The sequence below is a fragment of the Furipterus horrens genome, unplaced genomic scaffold, assembly GCF_987537825.1.
Source record: "Furipterus horrens unplaced genomic scaffold, mFurHor1.1.pri manual_scaffold_4, whole genome shotgun sequence".
Lineage (NCBI taxonomy): Eukaryota > Metazoa > Chordata > Mammalia > Chiroptera > Furipteridae > Furipterus > Furipterus horrens.
In genome coordinates, this window is record NW_028327174.1 from 196,741,370 (window position 1) to 196,768,276 (window position 26,907).

The following is a 26,907-nucleotide window of genomic DNA, read 5'->3' on the forward strand; positions in this document are numbered from 1 at the left end:
ATCATACTTAACAAACTTCAACAGTTATGTGATATGAGTAAAAGGTATATTTCTATAAGTAGAATCAATGAGTGAAAAAAAGATTCCTATTTCTGTACCAGATGTTAAGAAAATGAGTAAGAAAGCAAAAGGTTTTCCTCCACCCAATTGTCAGGAACACATAAGAAGAATGAGCCAGTAATTGCATTTTTTAACCCATTTCCATTAACCTTGTAAGTAGAAACTCATTTCAGATTAGAGAAGCAGGTTAACTATAGGTGCTAATTTCCACATTTATTGCAAGTTTTCATCATTTTTATGTCTCCATGGATCTCTATGAGAGGCTGCATTAGAAAGTGCTAATCAAATATTTAAAAATGGAAGGTACTGCTATAATCTTTATGACTCTTATCAAGTGGCTGCCAACAGGAAGACTATTATTATATAAAAGCGCGAGGCAGCAACATCACCTTCAGGAGAGCTGACAACTCTTGGGTGCTTCTTTAAAGGTAGCGTGAAGTCTTTAGGCAAATTTTCAAGTAAGCATTTGCCTGCAAGTTCCTTTGTTTCCAAAACAGATATATTTAATAAACCTTAGTAATACATCTTGTTAAGAAAGAACACAGAACCAGAACTCAGTGTTTGATGACTACAGTAACTCCAGATAATCAGCAGAAGGGATCTAAGGGAAGGAAGTTTTGCGTAAGGGCTAAAAGCACTTAAAAGGCGCTCTAAAAGGCTAGAACAAGGTTCCTGAGAGTAAGTAATAATATAAAAATAGTTTCTGATTTATAGCTACAAACAATATTGGCTAAATCCTATACTACTATGAACAATATTGGCTAAATTCTATACTATTTCCTCAAAAGAATTCAGAAAACCTACCACTCCAATCTAAAGACTCATTATACACATAGAAATTCCTTTCTTTTTTAAAAAAATTTAATCCTCACCCAAGGACATGTTTATAGGTTTTAGAGAGAGATAGATGTGAGAGAGAAACATCAATCGGTTGCCTCCCATACACACCCCAACCAGGAATAGAATCTGTAACGTAGGTATGTGCCCTGAACGAGGATCGAACCTGAAACCTTTTGGTGTACAGGACAGTGCTCCAACCAAATGAGCCATCAACCAGGGCACAATTTCGTTTCTGAAATAGGGTTTAACATTTTTTTTAACTTCCTAATAGGATAAACCCTATGATCACCCTTTTTCTAATATCTATCATAAAAGCTAATATAAAAAAAAACGACTGTAATATGATTAGAGTCTAAAATTAGGGTACCTTATAAAGAGCTCTGGATAAATTCCTCTACTATTCAGAGCTTGACTCTGGTTTTAAACTCTGAAGATATCATTTGGTCATTATTACTGTCAGTAGAGATGGGAAATTAATGGTCCATAGAATTAAATGAAATGCGGCTCCGTGAATTATCCTGTAAGCTAAATGACCTTATATTTCCCATCTTGCAAAGGCACCTGTGCTATAAATTGCCTGTTCATATTCTTTTTTTCCAAGGAAGCCTTTGAGGAAATTGAAAGTATGACACTCATCTCCTTATTAAAATCCTCAACTCTTCAACAAAAGTTGGGAGACTACAGCAGGAAGAACTGTAGTACAAACCATTAAACCTGACTCTCAGAGATGTTTCTAATGTAATGCTGAGATGTCAAAACCTAGGAACTTTTCTTCCAAGTTTCTACAATTCAACCCTCTTTACCAAACTAAGATCGTTGATGCCGACCTAGTACTCCAGATATGAGTATATTTGGAGATAGGGCCTGTAAAGAGATAATTAAGTTAAAATGAAGCCTTTAAAGTGGGCCCTGATGCAATTTGACTCGTGTCCTTATGAGGAGATTAGGACACAGAGGGACGGCCACATGAGGACACAGCAAGAAAATGGCACCTATAAGCCAAGGAGAGAGGCCTTGGAAGGAATCAATCCTGCCTTGATCTTGAACTTCTAGCCTCCAGAACTGATAGAGTAAATTTCTGTTGTTTAAGCCACCCAGTTTGTGGTATTTTGTTATGACAGCTGGAGCAAACTAATATAGTAAGTGATAAGGTACCCCTCAAATATCACAGTACAGGGGGGCAGGGACAAATCACCAACAGCCAAGATCTGCAGGCTATCAGCATCTGTACAGGAAGAGACAGAAGGAAAAAATGGGACATCTGATGGATGGTGGGGAAGAGAACTCCAAACTAGCCAATGTGTATTCACTGGTCAGCACATTGGACCATTTTCAGAACAGAAGCTAAAAGTGGGAGGAACTTCACCTGGGCCAGTAGCCATGTATGGCTACAGAGTACTTGAAACATGGCTAATCTGAACTGAAATGTTGGTGTACTTCCAAGACTCAATATGAAAAAAAAAAAAAAAAAAAGAATGTAAAAGATCAATAATTTTTCTATATTTATCACATTAAAATAAAATATTTTGGATATAATGAGAAGGTCAAATAAATACATTATTAAAATTTTTTTCTTTTTACATTTTATAAGTCTGCTGCTAAAAAATTTTAAATCATATTTGTGGCTCACATGAAACTTCCATTAGTCAACTCTTCTCTAGATCACTCTGGTGGCAGTCTACCTCAAATTCAAGGGCAATTCTTTCAAGTGGGAAGCCATATAAAATGAAAGCATGTATCACAAGCCTGTACAATAGTTTAGAGTATTATTTCTGAATAACATATACCTTACTATTACCAATTTGTGAAATCTGCCTCTAGGAAAGTATTAATTTTTTGAAGGAGAAGGAAGAAGGAAGGGAAGAAAAAGAGGGACGAGAGAAGGAGAGGGCAAGGGAAGGGAGGGGAGAGATAATGGAGCAAACTGGTAATTTCTCAGTGATTTTTTTCCTGTTTAGGAGACAGGGTTTCCTAAAAATAGGCTTTTAAATGAAGCACTACAGATGATTTTTTCTTTAATATGAAATATTGGGAGCATATTTAATAAAAATGATTTCTGCAATGATTTTAATTTAAGACCACTATACTTCACGTTGGTGCACGTCTCTAAATGTATATATTCATGGGCTCCGATGCTTATTTTGGCTTTGTGCACGTGCTCCTCTGGAGTCAAATAATTAGTAACTTGGAGGCTGTTTCAAAGCACCAAAAATCATGGGTATCAGTGGTAGACACAGCTGTGCATCTCAAATACATTTCTCAAGATGCTGCCTTATATAATCCCACCAAATATTCCATTCTGCTTTGTCACCATGGTACCCAGAACCTTGCAAGCACTTGGGCTTTGATAATTTTTCTAACAGTATTCAAAGCTATTTCTAACACTTCATTACTACTGTAACTACATGCAAGAGCTATTATAAGCATAACACCATTCATTCTATCCATTTCTCACTCTCTGGACTATGTTTTCTTACACAGTAAGTGGAAAGAAGTTTATTTATTATGCACAGATTATCGGAAGGTAATTTCAGTCAAGAAAAATACTCCATCAAGACAACCACAGCTGGGAAGTTGAAAAGGCTCTGACAACTTAGGGGAATGGCTTAATGTAAGGTAAAAACACACACCTTTGAGAGTAAAGAGAAAATTTACTACATCCAAATAAGACATTATATAGAAACCCTGAGGCATTGAAATGCACTTTTTCACTGCTAAAAAGTCCAGGCGGAAGCGAACATGAGGGGATTGCCAGGGTGCTGTATGTTCTACTTCTTTATCCAAGTACAAGCTGCATGGTTGTGTTCAGTCTGCAAAAAAAATACACTGTGTACCTTTCTGCAAGTACATTACATTGCGATAGTAAGTTTAATCAGCAGTTTGTGAACTCAAGAAAAAGAAAACACAAAGAAAAGCTAGCCAAAAGATAAGTGCACCCTGGCTGGTGTGGCTCAGTGGATTGAGCACCAACCCATGAACCAAAGGGTCGCTGGTTCGATTCCCAGTCAGGGCACATTCCTGAGTTGTGGGCCAGGTCCCCAGTTGGAGGTGTTCAAGAGGCAACCACACATTGATGTCTCTCTCCCTCTCTCTTTTTAAATTAATTAATTAGTTTGTTTATTTTATTTTTAAAGAGAGGGTAAAGGAGAAAGGGAGAGAAACGTCTTGTGGTTGCCTCTCACTCGCGCCCCAAACTGGGGACCTGACGTGCAACCTAGTAATGTGTCCTTACTGGGAATCGAATCAGCGACACTTGGCTCGCAGGGCGACGCTCAATCCACTGAGCCACAGCAGCCAGGGCTTCTCTCCCTCTCTTTCTCCTTCCCTTTCCCTCCTTCTAAAAATAAATAAATAAAACCTTTAAAAAAAAAAAAAGAAAAAAGATAAGCCCATACAATGAAAGGAATGCCAGGAAAGAAGGACCAATGTTAAAAGCTGACGCTATTCCAGCTGGATCCACACTTTACCCCATTTCTCCAAGTTCCAACGCTGGTCCAGACCACTACCAATGTATTTTTTCTTCTCTCTAAGCACTGTGATCCTGTTTTCTACTCAGACCAACACAAATATGAAGGGGGAGGCAATAAAAAAAAAAGTTCCTTTAATTATTCCCAAAGAAATCTCTATTTCAAAAGAAATGCACAAAAACTATCAACACTTAAAAGCAGAAAGGTGTTTAATTTGGAAAGGGAACTGGAGAGTAGAGTGGAGCACGCCATATCGCCCCCCAGCCCCCCACCATGGGCTACTCTATCACAGATCTGCAGAACTGATAAATAGAGGCCTTTTCGATCAAGAACTAATACTGAACAAAACACTTCCATTTACAGAAACAAGCACAGAAAATACACAATTCACATGCACCCGACACTGTGAGAAGATCAGTCCCCCAGAAGAAAGAAACTAAACTGGGCATGAAGAACGGCTGCCACTTAAATAGATATATTTAAGACAGAATTTTTTATTAAGAAAAGAGATCGTTTAAAACATAGTTTTTACAATTTGCTTTCTTCACTTAACTATATATCATAGGTAACTTTTCATTTATATCTTTACTAAAATCTTTTAAAATAGTTTGATTATACGAGGTGGGGAGCCCCCAAACTGGAATTATCTTCTCGACAGCAGAACCCTTGTAGTACAGGCTTCCCCCTGCTAGGTGAGTGTTCTAAGAACCCACATGTATCAGAGCACCAATTGGAGTTATTGCGAGAGGCAGCTTTTGGCTTCAGTGAATTTGTTTTGAAGACTTTTTCAATGAGTTTGCCCATTTCATGATGGTTGAATTACGAACTCACCTGCTCATATTGCACCGAGTGTTTAGCAGTTTTTGACCAAAAACAGCTCGACTCTCGTGCCTCACCCAGTCTCTCCCTGATCAACTTTTTTTGTTATTTACCCAGATGAAAAAAGTCCTCAAAGAGAAATGTTTTGCCATTGTGGAAGAGGTTGAAACAAACCAAACCAAACCAAAAAACGAAAATGGCAAAAGCACTAAAAGGCATCAAAATCAATGCGTTCAAAAACTGTTTCGAGCAGTGGGAAAGAACATCTCAATAGGTGTACTGCATCAAATGGAGAGAACTCTGAAGGTGACTTAAGTATAAACATGTAAGAACAAATACACAGTTTTTACGAATAAATTTCAGCTTCTTTGGGTCTCTCCTCATATTGTGTGCATATACAGAAAACAAATTTTCTTTAAAAATGAAAAGAAAAAGGAAAAATCAAACCACTAATCTCGCAGTAAACTATAGACCTGCGATACCACTAGCATCCTTCTCAAACAAAAACTCAAAAGCAATCAGAGAAAATACATACTTATTCACCACAGATACATACTTTTATAGAAATAATTAAGCCTGTTGAAACTCAAGACTGCCCTTCACATAATGCACTAAAAATAAATCCCTGGTGGATTTGTTTACCTAGTCTTCTAGTCAAAGGTTATCACTATTAGTACTGTCAAATTTTAAAGTAGCTCTTTAGGAAGGTATAGTCCACGTCTGGGGAGCAACCAATATGTTACTACAGCAAATACTGCTTCCCGGGTAGTGATTTATATCTCTAAGTTACACATACGTACTGACAGAACTACTGACTTAACAAAGAAGAGAAATTTCACGTTGGCGGGACCTGTGTTTTTATCTATTGAATATTTGAGAGAGAAAGAGTTTAATGGTATATAATTGACACAGAACACATTAGTTTCAGGTATACAACATAAAGATTTGTATATGAGTATATTGCAAAATGATCGCCACAATAAAGTCCAGTTAACATCTGTCACCATATATAGTTACAAAAGCATTTTTTCTTGTGATGGTGTCTGTTAAGATTTACTTCCTTAGGAACTCTCAAATACACAATACAGTATTGTTAACGGCAGCCGCCAGGCTGTCCTATGACCTACCGATTTCATGGCTGGAAGTTCGCACTTTTTAACGCCCGTCACCCATCTCACCTCTCCGCCCACGGCGACCACCAGTCTATTCCCTCTCTCCTTGAGCTTGTTTGGGGACGGGGGTTGTTGTTAATGGTGGTGATGTTAGATTCCACATAAACTGAAATTATATGGTATTTGTCTTTCTCTACCTGCCTTATTTCACTTAGCATAATGCCCTCAAATCCATCCATGTTGCTAATGGTATGATTTCCTTCCTTTTTTACGGCTAAATAATATTCCATACATACACCACAATGTCTTTATCCACTCATCTATCAATGGACACTCGGGTTGCTTTCATAGCTATAGTAAATTATGCTGTAATTAACAAGGGGGTACATTATAAATAGCTTTTGAAGTGAGTGTTTTCATTTTCTTCAGATAAATGTCCCAAAGTGAAACTATTGGATCCTATGGTAGTTCTATTTTTAATTTTTTGAGGAATCTCCATACTGTTTTCCATAACTGCAGCAATTTACATTCCCACCAATAGTGCACAAGGATTCCCCTTTCTCCACATCCTTGCCAATATTTGTCATTTCTTGTCTACTTGATAATAGCCATTCTAACAGGCATGAAGTGATATCTCATGGTGGTTTTAATTCACATGTCCCTCATGATTAGTGATTTTGAGCACCTTTTCATGCACCTTTGGCCAACTGTATATCCTCTTTGGAAAAATATCTATTCAGATCCTCTGCTCATTTTTAGATCAGATTGTTTGTTTGTTTGTTTGTTTGCTATCAAGTTGTATGAAAAGGCTTAATTCTTAAACCTCATATAGTATTAAATACTCAAGAACTAAAGTGAGACAGGTATCTCAAACATGTTATAAAAAATTCATGAATAAAGATCTAATCTTTAGGATGGGCTAAAGATAGCTTATGCAATAAATGATGTTGGGAAAATAGGACAGATACATACAGAAAAGTGAAACTAGACCACCTTCTTACACCACACACAAGAATAAATTCAGAATGGAGCAGAGACTTAAATAATAGACCTGAAACCACAAAAATCCTAGAAGAAAATATAGGCAGTGAAATCTCGGATATTGCTCGTAGAAATTTTTTATCAGATATATCTCTCCAGGCAAGGGAAACCAAAGAAAAAATAAACAAATGGGACTACATCAAACCAAAAAGGTTTTGCACAGCAAAGGAAATCAGAAACAAAATTAAAAGAACCCACAGAATGAGAGAACATATCCGCTGATACATCTGATAAGGGGTTAATATCCAAAATTCAAAAAACATTTACAAAGCTCAACACCAAAAAACAACCCAATTAAAAAATGGGCAAAGGACCTGAGCTGACATGTCTCCAAAGATGACATACAGGTGGCCAATAGACACGAAAAGATGTTCAACATCACTAACCATCAGAGAAATACAAATTAAAACCACAGTGAGATACCATCTCACACCTGTCAGGATGGCCATCATCAATAAGTCAACAAACAACAAGTGCTGGCGAGGATATGGGGAAAGGGGAACCCTTTTGCACTGTTGGTGGGAATGCAGACTGGGGCAGCCACTATGGAAGGCAGTATGGAGATACCTCGAAAAATTAAAAATGGATCTGCCTTTGACCCAGCAATCCTACTTCTAGGAATATATCTGAAGGAACCCAAAACACTAATTCCAAAGAACACAAGCACCCCTGTGTTCATTGCAGCGTTATTTACAATCACCAAGATATGGAAGCAGCCCGCGTCCATCAATAGACGAGTGGATAAAACAACTATGGGACATTTACACAGTGGAATTCTACTTGGCTGTAAAAAAGAAGAAAATTTTACCCTTTGCAACAGCATGGATGGACCTGGAGAACATTATGCCAAGTGAAATAAGCCGGTCAGAAAAGACAAATATCATATGATTTCACTCACATGTGGAATCTAATGTACAAACTCAGCTAACAGGGAAAATGGGGACAGACTCATAGATGGAGAGCAGGCTGACAGCCAGTTGCAGGGGTGAGGCGGTGGAGGGACCGAGCAAAAAAGGAAAAAGGACTCATGGTCATGGACAACAGTCTGGTGATTGCTGGGGGGAGAGGGTATAAGGGGACTAAAAGGTAATGCAAAAAATACAATTAAAAAACGATTCATACAAAATTTTAAGAAAAATTAAAAAGCATTTCTGAGGCAGGAAAAGATTCGCTCTCACACAACTTCCCTGTGTATTAAAGTTTCCTACTATTCCCACAAGTTAATTCTGCAATTACTTTAAAAATAAATAAAATCTGTGTGACAGTTAAAATGGCACTTTAAAAAAGATCAAAATGAGAACACAACCCAAACAACATTTCAAGAAGATGATGAAATAAAATAATTCACCTTTAGATAACAGGTGTTTTTGGTACTATATACTATCCCCATGTGGCCAAAGTATAAAGAAGTAGCTGAAAGTGATTTATAAACCGCAGAATGCTCAGTGGGAATGTGTTCTGTTACTGTTACAGTTACAGGGGTTACAGTGATCTCAGTCCAGGGGAGACGCTCTAGTGCGAGACGACTTGTGCTTTATGATTCATTTATGATTCAGAATCAGATTAGAAAAATAATTCCTTTTTAAGAAGAGAATTGCCACTGCTGAAGTCAATGTGCTTCTCAGACATAATGAAAAATTCATTTCTATTAAACACATCAAAATTTCTAGTGGATGTCTTATTAGAATATATAGAGAAGCTAGTTAACTTTAGGTCAAATATTTAACCCCTAGTTTTTAAAAAAGCAGTATCACAAAAACAATACTGATATGAAATGGCAAGATGAAACACATCTGGCATATGGTGGACAAATTCAAGCCATCTTCTTAAAACGCTGAGAAAAAGAAGAGAGATGAAAATCAAAACGGAGTAGATGGCTACAGAGGATTTAGATTACATATTCAGTCTAAGCACTACAAGTATAAATAAGGAAGGAGGAACGAGGAAGAAGAGAAAATCAAAGAAATACAGTAATAAATTGAAAAAAAAATTCTGATTAAAAAAATGCCTCCAGGGAGTGGAGGAAAGGGAGAAAGAAGGGGAAGGGTCTAGTCAAGGAATAAATGACCCACAGACATGGACAACAGGGTGGGGACTGAATGTGGGAGAAGGGGTGGGCAGGGTAGCGGGGAACAATGGGGGAATATGGGATCACTATAATAGAAAAACAATAAATTAAAAAAAAGAAAAAGCCTAAGATCTCACCCCATACTTGAAAAAGTTCATAGACCTAAATATAAGAGATAAAACCACAAAACTCTAAGAAGAAAACATAGGAGAAAATCTTGGAACCTCAGGCTAGACAATAATTTTTTACATATGTCACCAGAAGTACAAATGATAAAAGCAAAGAATGACAAGTTGACCCTTATTAAAATTAAAAGCTTTTGTTTTTTAAGGATACCATCAAGAAATGAACAGATACCTAAAGAATGGAAAAATATATATTTGCAAATCATTACATCTTACAAGGGATTTGTATCCAGAATATAAAGAGAACAACTACAACTTAAAAATAAAAAAATAAATAGTCCAATTTGAAAAACGGCCAAATAATTAGAATAGACACTTCTACAAAAGAGACACAAAAATGGCCAAAAAGCACATGAAAGATTCTCAACATCATCAGTCATTAGGGAAATGCACATCAAAACCACAGTGAGATATCACTTCACACCCACTTGGGCGGTTATCATCAAAAAGACAAACAACAGCAAGTGTTGGTGAGGATGAGGAGAAAACGGAACCCCTGTACATTGCTGGTAATGTAGCCTCTTTAAAAACCAGTCTGGAAGTTCCTCAAAATGTTAAATACAGAGTACCGTGTAACCCAGCAATTTTCCTCTTAGGTGTATACTCAAGAGAACTAAATCAAATGTCCACGCAAAACCTTGTATAAAAATGTCCATAGCAGTATTCTTCATAACAACCAAAAAGGGCAAAATAACTCAAATGCCATCAACTGATGACTGAATAAACAAAATATGGTCAATCTGTACAATGGAATATTAATCTGTAAAGGGAATGAGGTAATAATACATGTTTACTACACAGATAAACCTAAAAAAATATTATACTTAGTGAAAAGCCAATCCCAAAAGACCATATATTGTATGTCTCTACTTATATGAAATGTTCAAAATACGTAAATCCATAGAAACAGAACGTAGATTAGGGACTTGGGGCTGGGGGAATGGAGAGTCACTGCTAATGGCTATGGAGTTTCTTTGGAGATGAGCAAATGTTTTAAAATTAGATTGTGGTGCTCTTGTAAATGTTTTTTAAAGGATATTAACTTTAAAAATAAACTGCCAGTATAGTTCCCAATGTAGGAATGTGTGATACAATTATAAAACATATGAGAAAAAGGTTGCAATGAACTATAAATTAAAATAACTATCTTTACAATCATTGACTCGTATATAAAATTTCAAAAATAAAACCTATTTTACCTATAGCACAAGTTTATTTATGAATGAAACTAAGCTAATTAATGAAGGTTTAGGTCTGAAGTAAGTCAATATGCTAAGAATCTTAAGAACTGTCATATTGGCCAAATCATTTAAATAGAACACAACAGTACAAGATTATTTACCCACCACACACAAGAACACATAATCAAAGACACACGTGGACAAGGGTGCATATAGCTTCTGCAACCAGTCTGGGTTCATGGCGTGCACAACTAAAGTAAAAATAACACTGTCTAGAACATTCTGTCATTACTTTAGTCAACAGATATTTTATCCTAAGAAAGAATGAGATAAACAAGCAAATAAACAAGTGTGAAGATTGCAATAGGAGAGAGACCATACATTCGTCTGCATTATGCATTTCCAGGCTCCTTAGTCCTCAGTATTCCAGTGTGTAAAATCAGATATAAATTGGATATACTGTCAACTAATTAATGTATAAAAGGCTACTGAACAAAAGAGCACTCCTTAACTTGAATAAAGCAACGTTAACCTCTTTTCCTATTGTTTTTTCATCTGAGAATGAAGAAATAGTGATAAAGAAGAAAAGCATGTTCACTTCTAGTACAGATATTTGTGCAACACTCCATCTATAACATTTGGGAAGTGACCACACATCAGCCACGGGAAGAAACACACAGAACTAGAGAAAAGTTTAGATATCAAGAGTCCACTCACCTTAACCCATTGAACAGTTGCTTAGACTTATCCAGAAGGTAACAAAAATCTGTAACTGTTTTCCTCTCTCCCTGTGGGATGTCATCTTCAGCACCTCCAGAGGACATGATTTCCTTAAGAGCAAATTCAGTCCTGTAAGAAAACATGTGTCCATTTACCACGTAGGTGAAAATAAAAAGAAACAGACCTCAGTTATTTCATCTGACAGCATTTTTTTTAAAGACAGAGAATTCTTCTGATTACAACCAAATAGCCAAAACAATTTAAATGTAAGATGCTGTGGAAGAACAGATAATCTCATATTGTTGATGAGACTGAACATTGGTACACCTTCATTGGAAAGTCATTTTTAGAATATTCTTTAATCCAATAAATATGATTTGAATGACTGTTATGTTCCAGGCCCTGCTTTACATGGTTAGAAATGAAAAAATGCTGGTCTTTTTGACCTATTTATCTATTTGATCCATTCTATAAGTCCATCCTGCAAAATAATCCTACAAATGGAAAACGCTTTATCCATAAAGATTTCATTTCAGTATCATAATCTTTAAAAACTGATAACCTAAAAGAACCAAAAAGGGAACTGATTAAGTACTTCACAGGACACTAAGGACTGCTCTCTACCCTATCACTAGCTTACAATTATTTTTAGATGATAAGGCAATGATATGGAGACGCCTCAGTATAAAAGGGATATAAAACTCATACCCATGCACAGAGGTACATTTTAAAGCTACATTTATTGAATTCAAATTCTTTTCATATGTAATCAGACACGATAATCAGCCATCTGAAAACAGCAAGTTGCTGGACAGCATATATAGTATGAACCCACGCTAAGCAGCAACAAAACATTCATTGTACTGACACACGGACACAAATCCCTGGGACAACCCGGGGAATCTGGTCCCAGCACAGGGTGAACGGAAAGGCAGAGCAGCCCGGGGCCGCACAGCAGAGGTGGGAGGCAGGGCGTGGTGCCGTTGTTCCGGTCACTGTTTTTTCTCCAACACTGTCCTGTACAGGCCGTTGCTGCTGCAACGCAGGGAAATCTTCAGCAGGCCTGGAGCTGTCCGGGGGCTGCAGCGCAGCAAACCTACGGGCGGCACCGCATAGACGGCACGCGGTGGTGCCCGCATGTCCGCACGTTCCCTCTCCCCCCGCACCTCTTTCCAGATTCCGAGGGCTAGGGTTTTTAAGAGAAAAAACAGGTCTTGAAAAGTGCCGAGTCTGGGAAGGGGCTGCACGCTTAGTGACCCTGGGTCAGTCCTCCTCTCCCACCCACCGCCAGCCGCCCTCCTAAGCTCAGGCCAGGCGCGAACCAGGCACGAACCGGACGGCAGCCTCGCCCACCCCGCGCCACTCCACGGACCGCGCGAGCCGAGGTCGCCATGATCCCCAGGACATAGGAGCTCACAGGAGAAACAGAACATAAAATTTTAAAATAAACACATTCGGGCTGACAGCTCTGGAGGATGTTTGAAGGGATCTAGCAAAAAAACCCCAAAACCCAAAAAACAAAAAAACAACCGAAAACAAAAAAGAGAAAGAACTCATAGACTTGACAACAGTGTGGTGACTGTTGAGGGTAGGCAGGTAGGTGGAGGTGGAAGAGGGTACAGAGGGGATAAATGGTAATGGAAAAAACACAATAAAAAATAAAGTATCAAATTGATTGGGATTATAAGCCAAAATAATAAAATAAAATAAACAAATTCAATAAGGAAGGATATTAGAACTAAAGCAGGAAGAAACGTCATAATGAAGCAAGTAAAATACAGGGTATGAAAAATATAATCACTGAAATAAACTAGAGATGAAAGGATATAGCTGAAAAAATTAATAAGCTAAAATACCCGTTTAGATACTCTGCCAAAAGATATTAGGAAGAAATAAAATACACAACAGGAAAAATCAAGAGATAAGGAATAGAAAAATGAAAGAAATCCACATCCACATAATAGTATATTTATACAAGGCCAGAAAAAATACTTGAGGTTGATAAGTATTTGCAGATGTAAATTTCTGTAAACTTCCCAGAATTAGAGAAAATACAAGACCTCAAACTAAAAGGACCCAAAGAATGTAAATTTTAAAAAGATAAATAATCCCACAGCTAGAAACCTTAAAGTGAAACTTAAAAAGTTCCAGAGGAGCCCTCTCCCCTTCTGGAACAATCTAGTCCTAAAGCCATTAGGCGGGGCAGGGCACAGCTGTGTCCACACAGAGGGCAGCCTGCGTGGTATCAGGAGCCCGACTACGGCGAGACCATCCCCGCCCACACAAGGCTGGCTGGCACGGAATGAGACCTGCAGTGAGGTGAGGAGGGCAAGCATCACGGGGGGGATGGGTGCTGGCAAGGGGCGTGAGAGCCTGAGCAGGGTGAGCGAGGCGTCTGCACCAGGCAGGGCTCCAAGGCAGTGACAGCCATCACATACATAGGAGGGTTCATCAAATAAGAAAATCTACTAAAGACCACTGGGCCCAGAGTTCTCTCTGCGAAAGCAGGAAGATGCAAATATGAAAAAGGGAAAGGGATTGAAATGGGAGGTATGAGTGAACTGATGAATTTTTTAAAATATGAACATAAATGTGTGAGGTGTGTGTACATGTGTGTAAACGTAAGCACACACATACGAGACCCCTAGCTCTGCAGATCTGCCTGTGACCACCTTCACCCCCCAATGGTATGAACATACCTAGTTGCACTCTGATCTTGGGGCCATACATAGTTAAAACAATATAACTGGCTATATTCCCTATGCAGTACTTTATATGCCTGTGGCTAACTTTATGTAGCTGGTAGTTTGTACTTCTTAATCCCCCCACGCCCCCACTGCCATCTGGCAACCATCAATTTGTTCTCTGTATCTATGAGTTTGTTTCTGTTTTGTTTTGTTTGTTTTGCTTTTTAGATTCCACATAAGTGAAATTATATAGTATCTGTCTGACTTATTTCATTTAATAATACCCTCTAGATCCATCCATGTTGTTGCAAATGGAAAGATTTCATTCTTTTCCTATGGTCAAGTATAATAATATTCCCATATATATATATGTATATATATATATATACACACACATATATACACACACACACACACACACACACACACACATATATGCCATATATTCTTTATCCGTTCATTTATTGATGAACACCCAGGCTGCTTCCATATCTTGGCTATTGTAAATAATGCTGCAATGAACACAGGTTTTCAAAATGGTACTTTACATTGCTTTTTTAAAAAGACTTTATTTACTTATTTTTAGAGAGAGGGGAAGGGAAGGAGAAAGAGAGGGAGAGAAACATCTATGTGAGAGAGATACATCAATTGCTTGCCTCTCGCAGGCCACCAACTGGGGACCTGCTCCGCAACCCCCGCATATGCCCTGACCAGGAATCAAAGTGGCAGCCTTCTGGTTTGCAGGCCGGCATTCAGCCCACTGAGCCACACCAGCCAGGGCATGGAAAATCTTTTGACAGAACAACAAGAGAAACTGTTACTCTGGATTTAATTCAGAGTAAGTGGTTCCATATATAAGTAGGAAAGAAACCTGGAGAGAAATGATCTAAGTGTGCATTACATTATACCAGAGAGCACAGTGCAGAGTCCTAACAGCCGTGGAGAGAGCCCTGGACTAGCACAGAAGCAAGCACTGGTTCTGTCTACCTCAGGTAACGATTGTGAAGACAGATTGAGATTCTTTAGGGGTGAAAAAAGTCTGGATGCACTATATAATGTATAATATCACCATCATTACTGCTCTGCAATTTAGTAATAAATCCAAAAGATAGGGAGCAACCCTGTGATCAGACCCAAAGGGAAACAGGCTGAGAAAGGAAGCACAAAGGAAATGAAACCAAAATGTAATAAAAAATGAATTCTGACAAAGACGAGAAGGTATCTATAGAAATCACATGGGAGGAAAGAGATGCTTTTCTTACGCACTCAGATTTTTTAAAAAGACATGTAAATAGACAGAATGGCTGTATAATTCAGCATCAACATAAGAGTGTCACGCACGTTTTCTCAGCTGCAAAAATGGAATATTAATAATAGCTATCTCATAAAGCTGTTGGACAATAAAATGGACTGATATAAAATTGCCCTGTCAATTATTATATACTCTAAAACTGCTGGCTATAAAATTGTCATGATGCACTCAAGAGCAGAGCACAAACTGAAAAAGACCAAGTACAAAAGAATATTGAATGTGTATGTGCGGGGTGATGATGATGGATTTGCCATATTCAGTGTAAAAGGAACAAGAAGCTACTGCTTGGTGCAGATGGTGCTCCTATGATTTGGACAAATGGCACTGCTCAAAAAGCTGGTCCTTACCAGAGTATTTTAAAGCATCTTCAACAAGCATCAGAGAGAGCATGAAACTATCATAAATCATATAGCAATTATTTTCTGAAAACATTTTTTCTGATTTATTCCAATATGTGACTCAAGTTAAATGACAGGTTATAATGACAGCTGTAAGAGAAATGCATAAGTACCAAACCTCTCATTGTTCAATGTATAGAGAAACTGAATGAACTGAGAGCAAAGAGAGTTTAAGAAAAGGAAGCCAAAGAAGCCAGGGCACGGAGCAGCAGTGATGCACACACAGCAAGAAGGCCATTTGTAGGACACTGCTCAGGAGGCCATGGAGGTGGGATTTTGCCTCCCAAATGTGGAGGAAGAGATGCGTCTACATAACACACACACACACGTAAATTATTCAGCGGACACACAGCACAGCAATACAAGAAAGGCATTTAGTCAGCCATCTAAAAAACTGACCATCGACAAGACACAAAGACTATCTATGAAGTTAAATGGGGCAGGAAATACATTTTAAAAAATGAAAGAAATCATCAAAAATATGAACTCTGAAGCAGCCCATGACTAACAATTCATAAAAAAAGGTCTCTGGTGGAGAACCCACAGACGCAGCCATCAAATACAACGCAGATCAAGTGAAATAGCCACTTATTCATATCACAAAAACTGAAGAGGAAACAAGAAGTTCAGGCAGGAGCTTGAATCACCAGTCAACAAGACACTGCTCCTATTTAGAAGACAAAAAAGTACAAGTCACACACACGTTCCTTCTTAATCACACCCAAAGACGACAGCAACAGGCAGAGACCATGCCAGGCATTTCCTATACACGTCATCTCCATACCCCTGTAAGGCGGGCACTGTTACCAGAACTTAGAAATGAAGAAACAGGCTCAGCTCAGTTCTTTACCCACAGGTGCATGGTTGGAAAAGGACTCCGAAGACATGCTCTTCTTCCCAGAGCACCCTTAAGGTCAGCACCCTTAGATAAGAACACAAAGATTACATGATAGGGTCGTCTGATCTCTTTATCCCAATGCTTCAGATCCCATGGAGTCTCCTCCTTCCCCTTAAAACAGAGTTAACAGTATTTTAAGCCCCTCCACCCCACGTAATTTGAAATTAATTTTTGAAAAAAATTACAAGACCCTCAAATAATCACTAAAACAAATTTTTAAAAATGGACTTGGGTTGTCAGATCTTCCTGTCAAGAAATGATTATGATTACTAGACATTATACTTCGGGCACGTTATTTAACTTCTCTAAGTTTCTGGATTTCTCCCATTCCAAATTGGGAATGATACTATTTAGCCCTCATACAGCTATTACGAAGATTTAATTAGATCATAGTCATAACATTATAGTTTGGAAAGTGCACATCAGTAATAAAAGGCAGCAAATATTGAAGCCGGTAATTCTGGGTGCTGGACTACAGCGATGCACAAAAACAGGCCAAGTCCCTGTTTTCACAGTGTAGTTCTTAATGGGGAGACAGACATAAAATAAATAGAGATATAATGTCCAAGTGGTAAGACGTAGTATGAGGAAAACACAGCAGGGAGGGAGCGAGCATGATTTGGGTAATATTCTAGTTCGGGTAGGTGAGGTGACACCTGAGAAGGTGACGTCTGAGTGGAGACCTGGAGGAGGCGAAGGAGTGGGCCAAGCAGCAATCAGGGAAGTTCAGGTCCCAGCTGAAGGGAACAAGGACAAGGCAGGCAGATACTCGGTATACGAGGAACAAGTGGTTTTGTCTATAAAGTCAACAGCTAAAAAACAATCCCGGCGCCTCATAAATAAATCAGTATCAACGAGACTCATGGCTGTCGCTTTTGGAGTGCTACATAAAAGAGGCAGAGTAGATTAAAATCCAGATCCTCGTGTGCCAAGCCCAGCACCCTCGGGTGTTCTGAACCTGCCCCTGGCGTGCATGCCTTCTACGGGCCTTGGTTGACTCATCCACCACCCAAAGGGACCGCCTTTTCCTAATTTGCGCGTAGGTACCATAGAGGCCACCTGTGTGCCCTACAGGACTTCCCCTTCAGTAGAACTTATTGGCTCTACAATCATCAAAACGGCGTTAGTAGGACCGTCAACTCGGAAATGGAAAGGGGCTAATTCTGTTGAACTAGATTCTGTAATGACATTCATTAAAAAGGATTTATGATGTGATATAGTCACAGCCTTCACTGTCCTCCTTTATCTTGATATTGATTTTTTAAAAATTTAATCTAATACGTTAAAATAAAGCCATGTGACGTACACTGAACCTGGGTCCTGAAGCCCGCACTACAAGTGCAAACCGTGCCGTTTCCCCCAAAGTTACACAGCTTCCGATTTGGCCTAACTTAGCTTCCTCGTTTGTAAAGTGAGGACAATGGACACTGCCCCACCGCACCAGGCCATTGGGATGAATTCTATTCAAATGTAACCATATTTTCTTACGAAGATATCCAGTAAAAAGGTAAAAAGCAAGTGCAATTAAACTGTAATAAAACTAGACAATGTTTTTATTACGGAAAAAGACCTTGTGCGTATCAATAGACTTTGAACTGAAAAGGTTAAAAAATAATCAAATAAATAACACCAGGCTTCCACATTAAAAAAATAGAATTCTTTGCTGCTGAGGAGTTCCATCTGTTCCTGCTGCTTATAACCCACCTAGAGGTCAAAATGTGCCATGAGGATGATCTCATAAACACAGAGCAATACTGCTGACAGGTTTTCTAACAAGAGGACCACACGTCAAACTGCCGAGCCCTCCTCTCGTCTGGGCTGACAATGATTCCATCAGGCCTCTACCCTCGGCAAATTTAAGGCCTGTCTTTAGCACAGGGGGTAGTTATTCTGTAGCCAATTTAGAAGTCAGTAAACCGACTTTAGAGTCTCCACCTTCACCACACTTTTCTGGATCAACCCTGTCAGAAACGGTTTTGCTCTGAACTCTAAAACTATTCTACTCGCATAGCTTAGCTGCCTTATAGTTATTCATGCACATCCATCATCTCCTTACTGAACTACAAGCTACTAAAAGCCGTAGCTGCCTGAAAAATCTTTCTGTAAAGTACCTTTGATTACCGTCCCCAGGTAATTCCAAAATATGAACTGATCAAAGGCAGTGAAAAAGTTTTTATGTGCTGGGAACACAGTGTGTGTGTGTGGTGTGTGTGTGTGTGTGTTTGGGTGCACATGGATTTATTTAGGTGTGTGTGTGTGTGTTTGGGTGCACATGGATTTATTTAGGGGTGTGTGTGTATGTTTGGGTGCACATGGATTTATTTAGGGGTGTGTGTGTGTGTGTGTGTGTTTTGGTGCACATGGATTTATTTAGGGATGTGTGTGTGTTTGGTTGCACATGGATTTATTTAGGGGTGTGTGTGTGTTTGGGTGCACATGGATTTATTTAGGGGTGTGTGTGTTTGGGTGCACATGGATTTATTTAGCGGGGTGTGTGTATGTGTGTTTGGGTGCACATGGATTTATTTAGGGGTGTGTGTGTATGTGTTTGGGTGCACATGGATTTATTTAGGGGTGTGTGTGTGTGTTTGGGTGCACATGGATTTATTTAGGGGTGTGTGTGTATGTGTATGGGTGCACATGGATTTATTTAGGGGTGTGTGTGTTTGGGTGCACATGGATTTATTTAGATACCAAAGATGGCCAGAAGGAAGGGAAAGTGACTATGGCAGACACATGAGAATCTGAAAACCTGGGAGTGTTCACCACCTGAGCACAGGAGGGAATGCCAAGTAGCTGTCATTAAGAGCATGAAAAAAGGCCAAAAATGCTCAACCTTCTGAGAAGGAAGTCTGCTAATAATCAGATGGGCGTAGCAGTACTCAAGGAACCTCTAAGTATTTTGGGAAGAAAAGGACACCCTCAGATTCCCAAAGCCTTAGCCAGATGCTAATCTAAAACTATGCAAATTACCAGGAGACTCCTGGTAGATGAGCAGACATTCTACAAAGGCAGGTACGTTTAGGGCTCACATAAAGGCCACACAGCGAAGTGCTTAAGAGCACTGGCACCAAACTGCACTCAAGCCCTCGCTCCACCTCTCACTAGCCAAACAGAGCTGTGTGATCTTAGCCAGGTTATTTAACTTTGGGGCCCCAACTTCCCCATATGGAAATGGAGATAATAAAAGGGTCTGATTCTTAGGGGTGTCATGAAGTTTAAATGAGAATGTATGTAAAGTATTCAGGAGAGAGCCTGGCACACATAAAACGTCACAGAAGTAGGACTACCATTTAATTTACCATCTAAACTGGGCTAACTCCACGAATGAGAAGGGACATTACAAATAATCACATCAAGATGGCAAAACCTGCAGCTCTATCAAGCACACGAGGACATACGGTCACCAGGTAGGGTAGAAGAAATAAGAAAAGGAGAACAGAGGAAGTAGTAAAAAGTTCCCTGCCTCAAGTCTCTGTAGGGAGGCTGCCCATAGATGTGGGCACTAAACACTTTCTCCTGAACCAACATCATTAGAGCTAAATGAGGGCATGTAAGGTTTCTGACATAAATATATCAACAATCCATTACTGGCACAATCTCCACAAGATTAATAACAGGCATCTAACAAATATTGGGGACATGGAAACGGTTAACAGGCAGAAAGACGGTAAGACCTGCTCCTTGCTCTCGAGAGGCTAACCACCAGTTAAGTTAGTTAAATGATTCCTGCAGGTACTTTTCTGCTAACAGTCCCCAGAGGCCATCACTATAGCAAATACGCCAAAGCTAGAAGATATCTCAGAGAAATTTGAAAAAAATGAGAAAGGCAGCTTTAAAAATGATGACAGTACCAAAGAGAGGTAAAGCAGTATTTCATTACTTTACACAGCACTGCCAAGTAGCTTAAGACATTCTAGAAAGAAAAACCAAAATTCACAAAAAATACCTGTGACAGATAGCTTTTGTTCTGGCCTACGCAGCATCCATTTCCCTTTCTTTGAGGAATTACTGCTCAAGCTCATTGGAAATAAAAAAACCTCATTTTGGAACAAAGCATACTGAGAGAGAGAGGGAGAGAGAAGGGAAGAGAGCGAATCAGGAAAATTGCTAATCGTGTGTGATAATGGCTCAAAAGAAGAGTCCTCGTGTTTTAGGGACAGGCACTGAAATATTTACAGATGAAATGACGTGGTGTCTGGGATGCTTCGAAAGGCTCGGGGTTGGGCGAGTGGGTGTACACACAGGGCAACTGGGCATTTACTTACGACCGTGGAAGCCTGAGGGATGAGAATATGGGAGATAATGATTCTGTTCTGTTTCATTTTCCCCAGGCTTAACATTTTTCATTACAAAAAAATTTTTTTCTAGTGCATTTACAATATGGTCCCAATTTCATAAAAGCATTCCTCTCTATGCTTCTATCGGGGTGTGTGTGTGTGTGTGTGTGTACAGATAGATATAGATATCTGGGATAATGAGTGTTCTTCACCTAGTGATAATAATGGTTATTTCTGGGTGTTGAGATTTGAGATAGCTTCATTACTTTCATTTTTGAATTATCTACATCGTTTAAATTCAAAATAGGAATTGTGATTTAATTTCCCCACAATAATAGAATGAACCCTGGCTGGTGGCTCAGTTGCTTGGGGCATCATCCCACACGCCAAAGGGTTGCGGGTTTGCTCCCCGGTTGGGACTGTGTACAGGAGGCAACCAGTGGGCGCTTCTCTCTCACACTGATGTCTGTTTGTCTGTCTCTCTCCCCTTTCCTCTTTCTCTCGAATCAATGAACATATCCTCAGATGAGGATTAAATAATAATAATAATGATGATGATGATAATAATAGTGGAATTATATTTCTTAAACCAAAAGCCTAAGATCAAATAAGATAAAATGTTAACATTGGTTAAGTGTGATTATTGGAAACATGAATGATTACTTTCCATTTATATTTTCTGTATTATTTTTAATTAAAAAATTAATCAAGTGCGTATGAATATTCTCTAGCCTAAGATTTCTTAATATTGGCACCACTGATATTTTGGGCACTATAACTCTTTGCTATGGCCTCTACCCGCTAGATACCAGTTAACACCACCGCCACCCTATCTGGTGTGGCAACTGCACATGTCTCCAAATATTATCAAATGTGCCCTGAGAGCTAATAACACCCGAATCATCCCCAGCTAGGAACATTGCTCTAACCTATCATATGTCTCAACCAAAACATTCTCAATTCTGCAAAACACAAAGTTCTCAAACCTCAAGTATACCCTGCATGTGTAAGAAAAATTCGAAACATTGTCACTTTCTCTTATTCTTAATGCAGTTACAATATACTCTACTGGTAGTTCAGACTATCTCAATAGATAAACCAATTTTGCCGTTGCAGATTAAATGATTCAATAAAGATTATACTGCATAAATTACCTCTTTTATTCTGTTTCAAAGCCTGAAACTAAAAGCCTTAGGCTATATATAGTACTATAACCTTCAAGAATATGGGGGAAAGCATTAGAAGGGTATGGAATCCAATCTTCTTAAAATGCATGACTTGACCTTTGGTCAAACTAAACAGTCCCAAAACATGCCCCAAAGCAGAGTAACTCGCAGAAACATAAATGCTCGAAGGGGAATACTGTACAATTATCATCTGGCCTCTTAGGAGATCTGCAGCGGCATGACCCCAGGGCTTATTAGAACACAGAATCTCAGCCCCGCCCCGGACCTACCAAACCTGAGCCTGGGTCTTAAGCAGCTCTCCAGGTGATTTGTGTGCACGTTGAGTTTGAGAAGCAGTGATCTAGCTGTGTCTGTACACACTTGCTTGAAGCTGATGTTTAGAGAGCTATAGTCTTGTAATATACACTTAGGGAGGGAACATAAAAACTATATAATTACAAAATAGCCTCAGCTAAGAGAAAACTCAATGAATCCACCTCTACCACCCCCCAAAACTATCTGTAATGATATGAAACCAAATGTCATATTTTAAAATCAAGCTAAGAAATTCAAATAGTCATTTATAATGGATTCTTCCCATTAAAAGAATTTAATTACTTCTTCCAGTAAAAAGTAAAGCTAGTCTAAATAGCATAAAGCTATAGTTCCTAAGCCTGGCTGATTATTCTGGAATTTTTTTTCCTAAATAAAAATTTCTGGGACCTACTTCTAGATATTACAATTCAGGAAGGCTGGGGTTCTATATTTTTAAAAACTATTTAAGCCAGTTCTGATTAGTTCCATTTCAAAATCAGTCTTAAAAGGATAAAAAAATATAGTTTTCTCTCTCATTACTTATTTTTAAGTAATGGATATGCATTGGGCCTATTTCAAGTAACCGATATATAAAACGACTAAAACGAGGGACTAATCAGTGCTGCAGCGAGGGAAGTTTAGATGAAAATGAGTTCGTGGAGTCTAAGGATCAACACCTAGGAAGGCTGGTTAGCCTGCTCAGCAGTCATGCAGTGCCCTGGAATAAAGAAATCATTTCTGAGTGTCTAGACTTGAGCTCAATTCTAGAATGACGACAGCTAGCAATCCCCTTCAACACCACGGTGAACACTGCAAGATTTTATGGAATATCCTGCCCTGTGCAAGATAAGATAAGGTCTGGATTTTGAGAAAGAAAATGGAGAAAGAGAAGTAGGAGAATAAGAAGGGGAAGATGAGGAGGAGGAGGAGGAGAAGGAAGTAATAAAAAAGAATTTTTTTCCAAGACAAGAATTTTAGTAGCAACTAAGGAGCTACTTCATGAATTTGTCCATTTCTTTTCATCTCCATTGTCACTGTCCTAACCTAAGTCAGTATCATCTCTCGTGGAGCCACATAACTGGCTCTCCCTACTTCTATAAGCGAATCCCTTACTTCCTTCTTGAAGTTGCATCCAGAGTAATTTTCCTAAAGGTCTTTGAGACAGAGCCAGTAACTATAATAGAAAATGGTAAGTTTGGAAGTCAGTAGTCCAAGAGATGAGTTCCCGAGGTTCAGAAATGGCAGAAACAGTGTCTGGCTCAGTCCATTCACGCTGCTTTGTTTTATGAGTTTCCTGTCTCCAGTGCCTAGAACAGACCCTGGCACATAGCAGTTGCTCACAAAATCCTAGTGAAAAAATTGACCAAGTAAATTCTAGCTTTTTAAAGTCATAAAATGGATATGTGAACATGTATTAATTCCTTTCACACACCAAAGTTGTGACAGACACAGAGATGTGCCACCAGGTCTCCCTTCAGAGGACTTGGGGTCTAGTTGCTTGGTGAGCCAGCCTCTCCAGGGGTCACCCCTGCTGAGCTGCCTTGCCCAAGGTCATGTTGCGCCCCACAAAGCCCACCTCCAGAGGCTGATGGAGGCAAAGGTATAAGGGTCCAGCCATTTCGGCCAAAGGCAGGACAACTCTAAAGGGCCCCTTGAGCTCCAGAGCTCCCCGTGGAGTCAGACAAGACTTGTTCGAGACTGCACCACAGGTCACGGTCTCCTGCTGCCAACCCTGACTCCCTCCCGTCCCTGCCACAGGTGTGGACCAGAAGGGCACTCCTAAACATCCTGTACACTCAACTCTGCCTCAAATTCTGCTTTCTGGAGACTCCAATGTGACACCGTTTAAAAGAAAAAAATACATGCATATTGTTAAAACTAAAAACCAAATGAATCAAGAAACCACATCCCTATAAAAGAGAAAATGTAACAGACAGTCCTACAATACGCACTCACTCCTACAGAAACGGTGGCATAGCAGCAGCGTCCCCTCTTTTTAACCAGGCGTAAGGCCAAGCAGTAAGAACTATTCGTCCTTGCACCCAGGGGTGGCCAATGGGATATGAGCCGAAAGGGACTGAAGCGATGACTACAGCTGCCAGAACTTGTCCTTAGGGGAATCGAAGTTGCCCTCTACCCTCTGACCTTTCCCCTTTTCCAAATGGGAATAGAGACAAAATACTGAGCATCCTACTGATGACGGAACAACAAAAGGAAAGCAGCCTGGAACACTGAAGCCACCCCACGAGCCCCGGGCTACTTAAACTGGATGATTATGTGAGAAAAAAATAACCCCCTATCTTGTTTAAACCTCTGTAACTGGGGTGACAGCTACTATTGCTTCTCTGTCCACACCTCCCCCAACCCTGCGCTCTCAGGACAGCCAGCGCCTGCAGGTCTCGCAGGAAGGCTACCCTCAGGAGGACTGAGCCCAAGCTGCCCTCCCTGGGGCTCGGCTTGATCCTCGCTCCATCCTTGCTCGGCCTCCAGCCCCCTTCTTTCTTCCCAGTCCCACTTCCTCACTCCTACCAGTTTTCCCAAAACTCTTCTTAGTAAGTGATTTCCCAGTGAAACCTCATCCAAGCTCTGTTTCTGAGGAATCCCACCTGAAGCAGCATTCACTGAAAGCCTCCAGTGAGTGTCACGTCACTCCCTCGGGTCCATCGCAGTTAATAACTGTATGGCCTTCCAAACCCTTTTCTGTGCATAATCAAGTATATGGTGATTTTCTTAAATGGAATTTAAGATATAAACTAGGAATTATATGATATAAACTAGGTGTTTTGCCTTTTTCACTTAAAATATGTCATGGTCAATATTCCATGACTGATATATATGTAGAGAGAGATATATGTATGTGTGTGTGTGTGTGTGTGTATCCCATTATTTTCAGGATGCATGGTTCCTATAATTTAAAGTCTAAATAAACATCAAGAACATTTTCAAGGAGACTAATGAACAACACAAACAAATGAACAAAACTGAATCAGAGACATGTAAACAAGGAACGGGGGAGTTGGAGGGCAGGGAGAGAAGGGGGGTAAGTAGGGGAAGGGTTCAGAAAAGGAACTAGTATAAGTAACCCATGGCCATGGACAATGGGGTGGGGACTGACTGTGGGAGAAGGGGTGGGCTGGGTGGGGGGAGCAATGGGGGGGAAAGTGGGACAACTATAATAGAAAAAAAATAAAAATAAATTTAAAAAATAAATAAACTTAATTCAATTTAATTAAAGAAAGAACATTTTCAGGGGCGAGAAGAGGCATTTTTTAAAAGGGGTGAAACTTCAAGGGTTCATTCCTATAGTTCCGTTCATTAACGAGCAGAAAGGTTACATATACATTGACTTCTGAGAACACCAAAAAGAATCAAGACAGAATTGATTAAAACCAGCTAAATTATATCTTCTTTATTCTATTTCTTTCAACTCGTAAAGAACTTAAAGACCTGAAAAAGATTATATTTTATAGGTCTACATACATAACCACCAATATGTTAACACTAAAATGTAACATTATGTTCAGAGACATAAAATTCATAGGAAAATAACAGGATATTTTCCCCTTGAGTCTTGTGATTTAAGGAGGCAGGGAGAAAAGAAAGAGGAGTTGTTCGAGCTGTATGTGCCTTGTTATTCTAACTCTAGTTGAAGTTTGGCATTTCCAGGTAATATCCTCTTGTTATTGGCCAAATATATTGTGGGTATTTCAGAAGGGTGTTACTTGAAATAAATCTACATTTCAAGGAAGAAGTGTTTATGGATATTTCATGAACCTCCGAGAATTAAAATAACAGTTAACAAGTGATAGAAATTTCAATACTAACATTACTTAAGAATATGAACATTTTGAGAACATAACTGAAAATATAACAATAAAAATGATTTCTTATTGGATGCTAAATCTGGATTGCAATCACAAAAGAGACTTCAAGCAGTGTAACATTCATTTTGCACAAAATGACTCTACCAGTACATAAAATCAAACAGAAGCCTTTAAAAGAAAAGCTCTTAGGAATGACAAGATTGTTTTAAACTCATTTAAAACTGTTCAGTGTTACATATCAAAAAATTAGGAAGGCCGATAATCAGTAACATTATAGTTTAAGGATGCTAAAATGAGGCGCAGCAGTGAGATGCAGTTGTGTTGTCGGTAAATTAAGAAAGGGAGGAGGGCCCTGGCTGGTGTGGCTCGGTGGATTGAGCACCAGCCTGTGAATCAAAGGGTCACCAGTTTGATTCCCAGTCAGGGCACAGGCCTGGGCTGCAGGCCGGGTCCCTAGTTGGGGGCGCATGAGAGGCAACCACACATTGATGTTTCTCTCCCTCTCTTTCTGCCCCCCTTCTCCTCTCTCTAAAA

General features: G+C 39.4%; 1 protein-coding gene across 1 annotated transcript in view; it reads right to left on the reverse strand.

The window, feature by feature from the left end:
* SCAI (suppressor of cancer cell invasion) overlaps positions 1-26,907 on the reverse strand; it is a 95,912-nt gene that overhangs the window by 36,133 nt on the left and 32,872 nt on the right. The window contains exon 5 of the mRNA XM_090275274.1: positions 11,491-11,622. Within this exon, the coding sequence (XP_090131400.1) occupies positions 11,491-11,622 (132 nt within the window). The remainder of the gene's footprint in view (positions 1-11,490; positions 11,623-26,907) is intronic.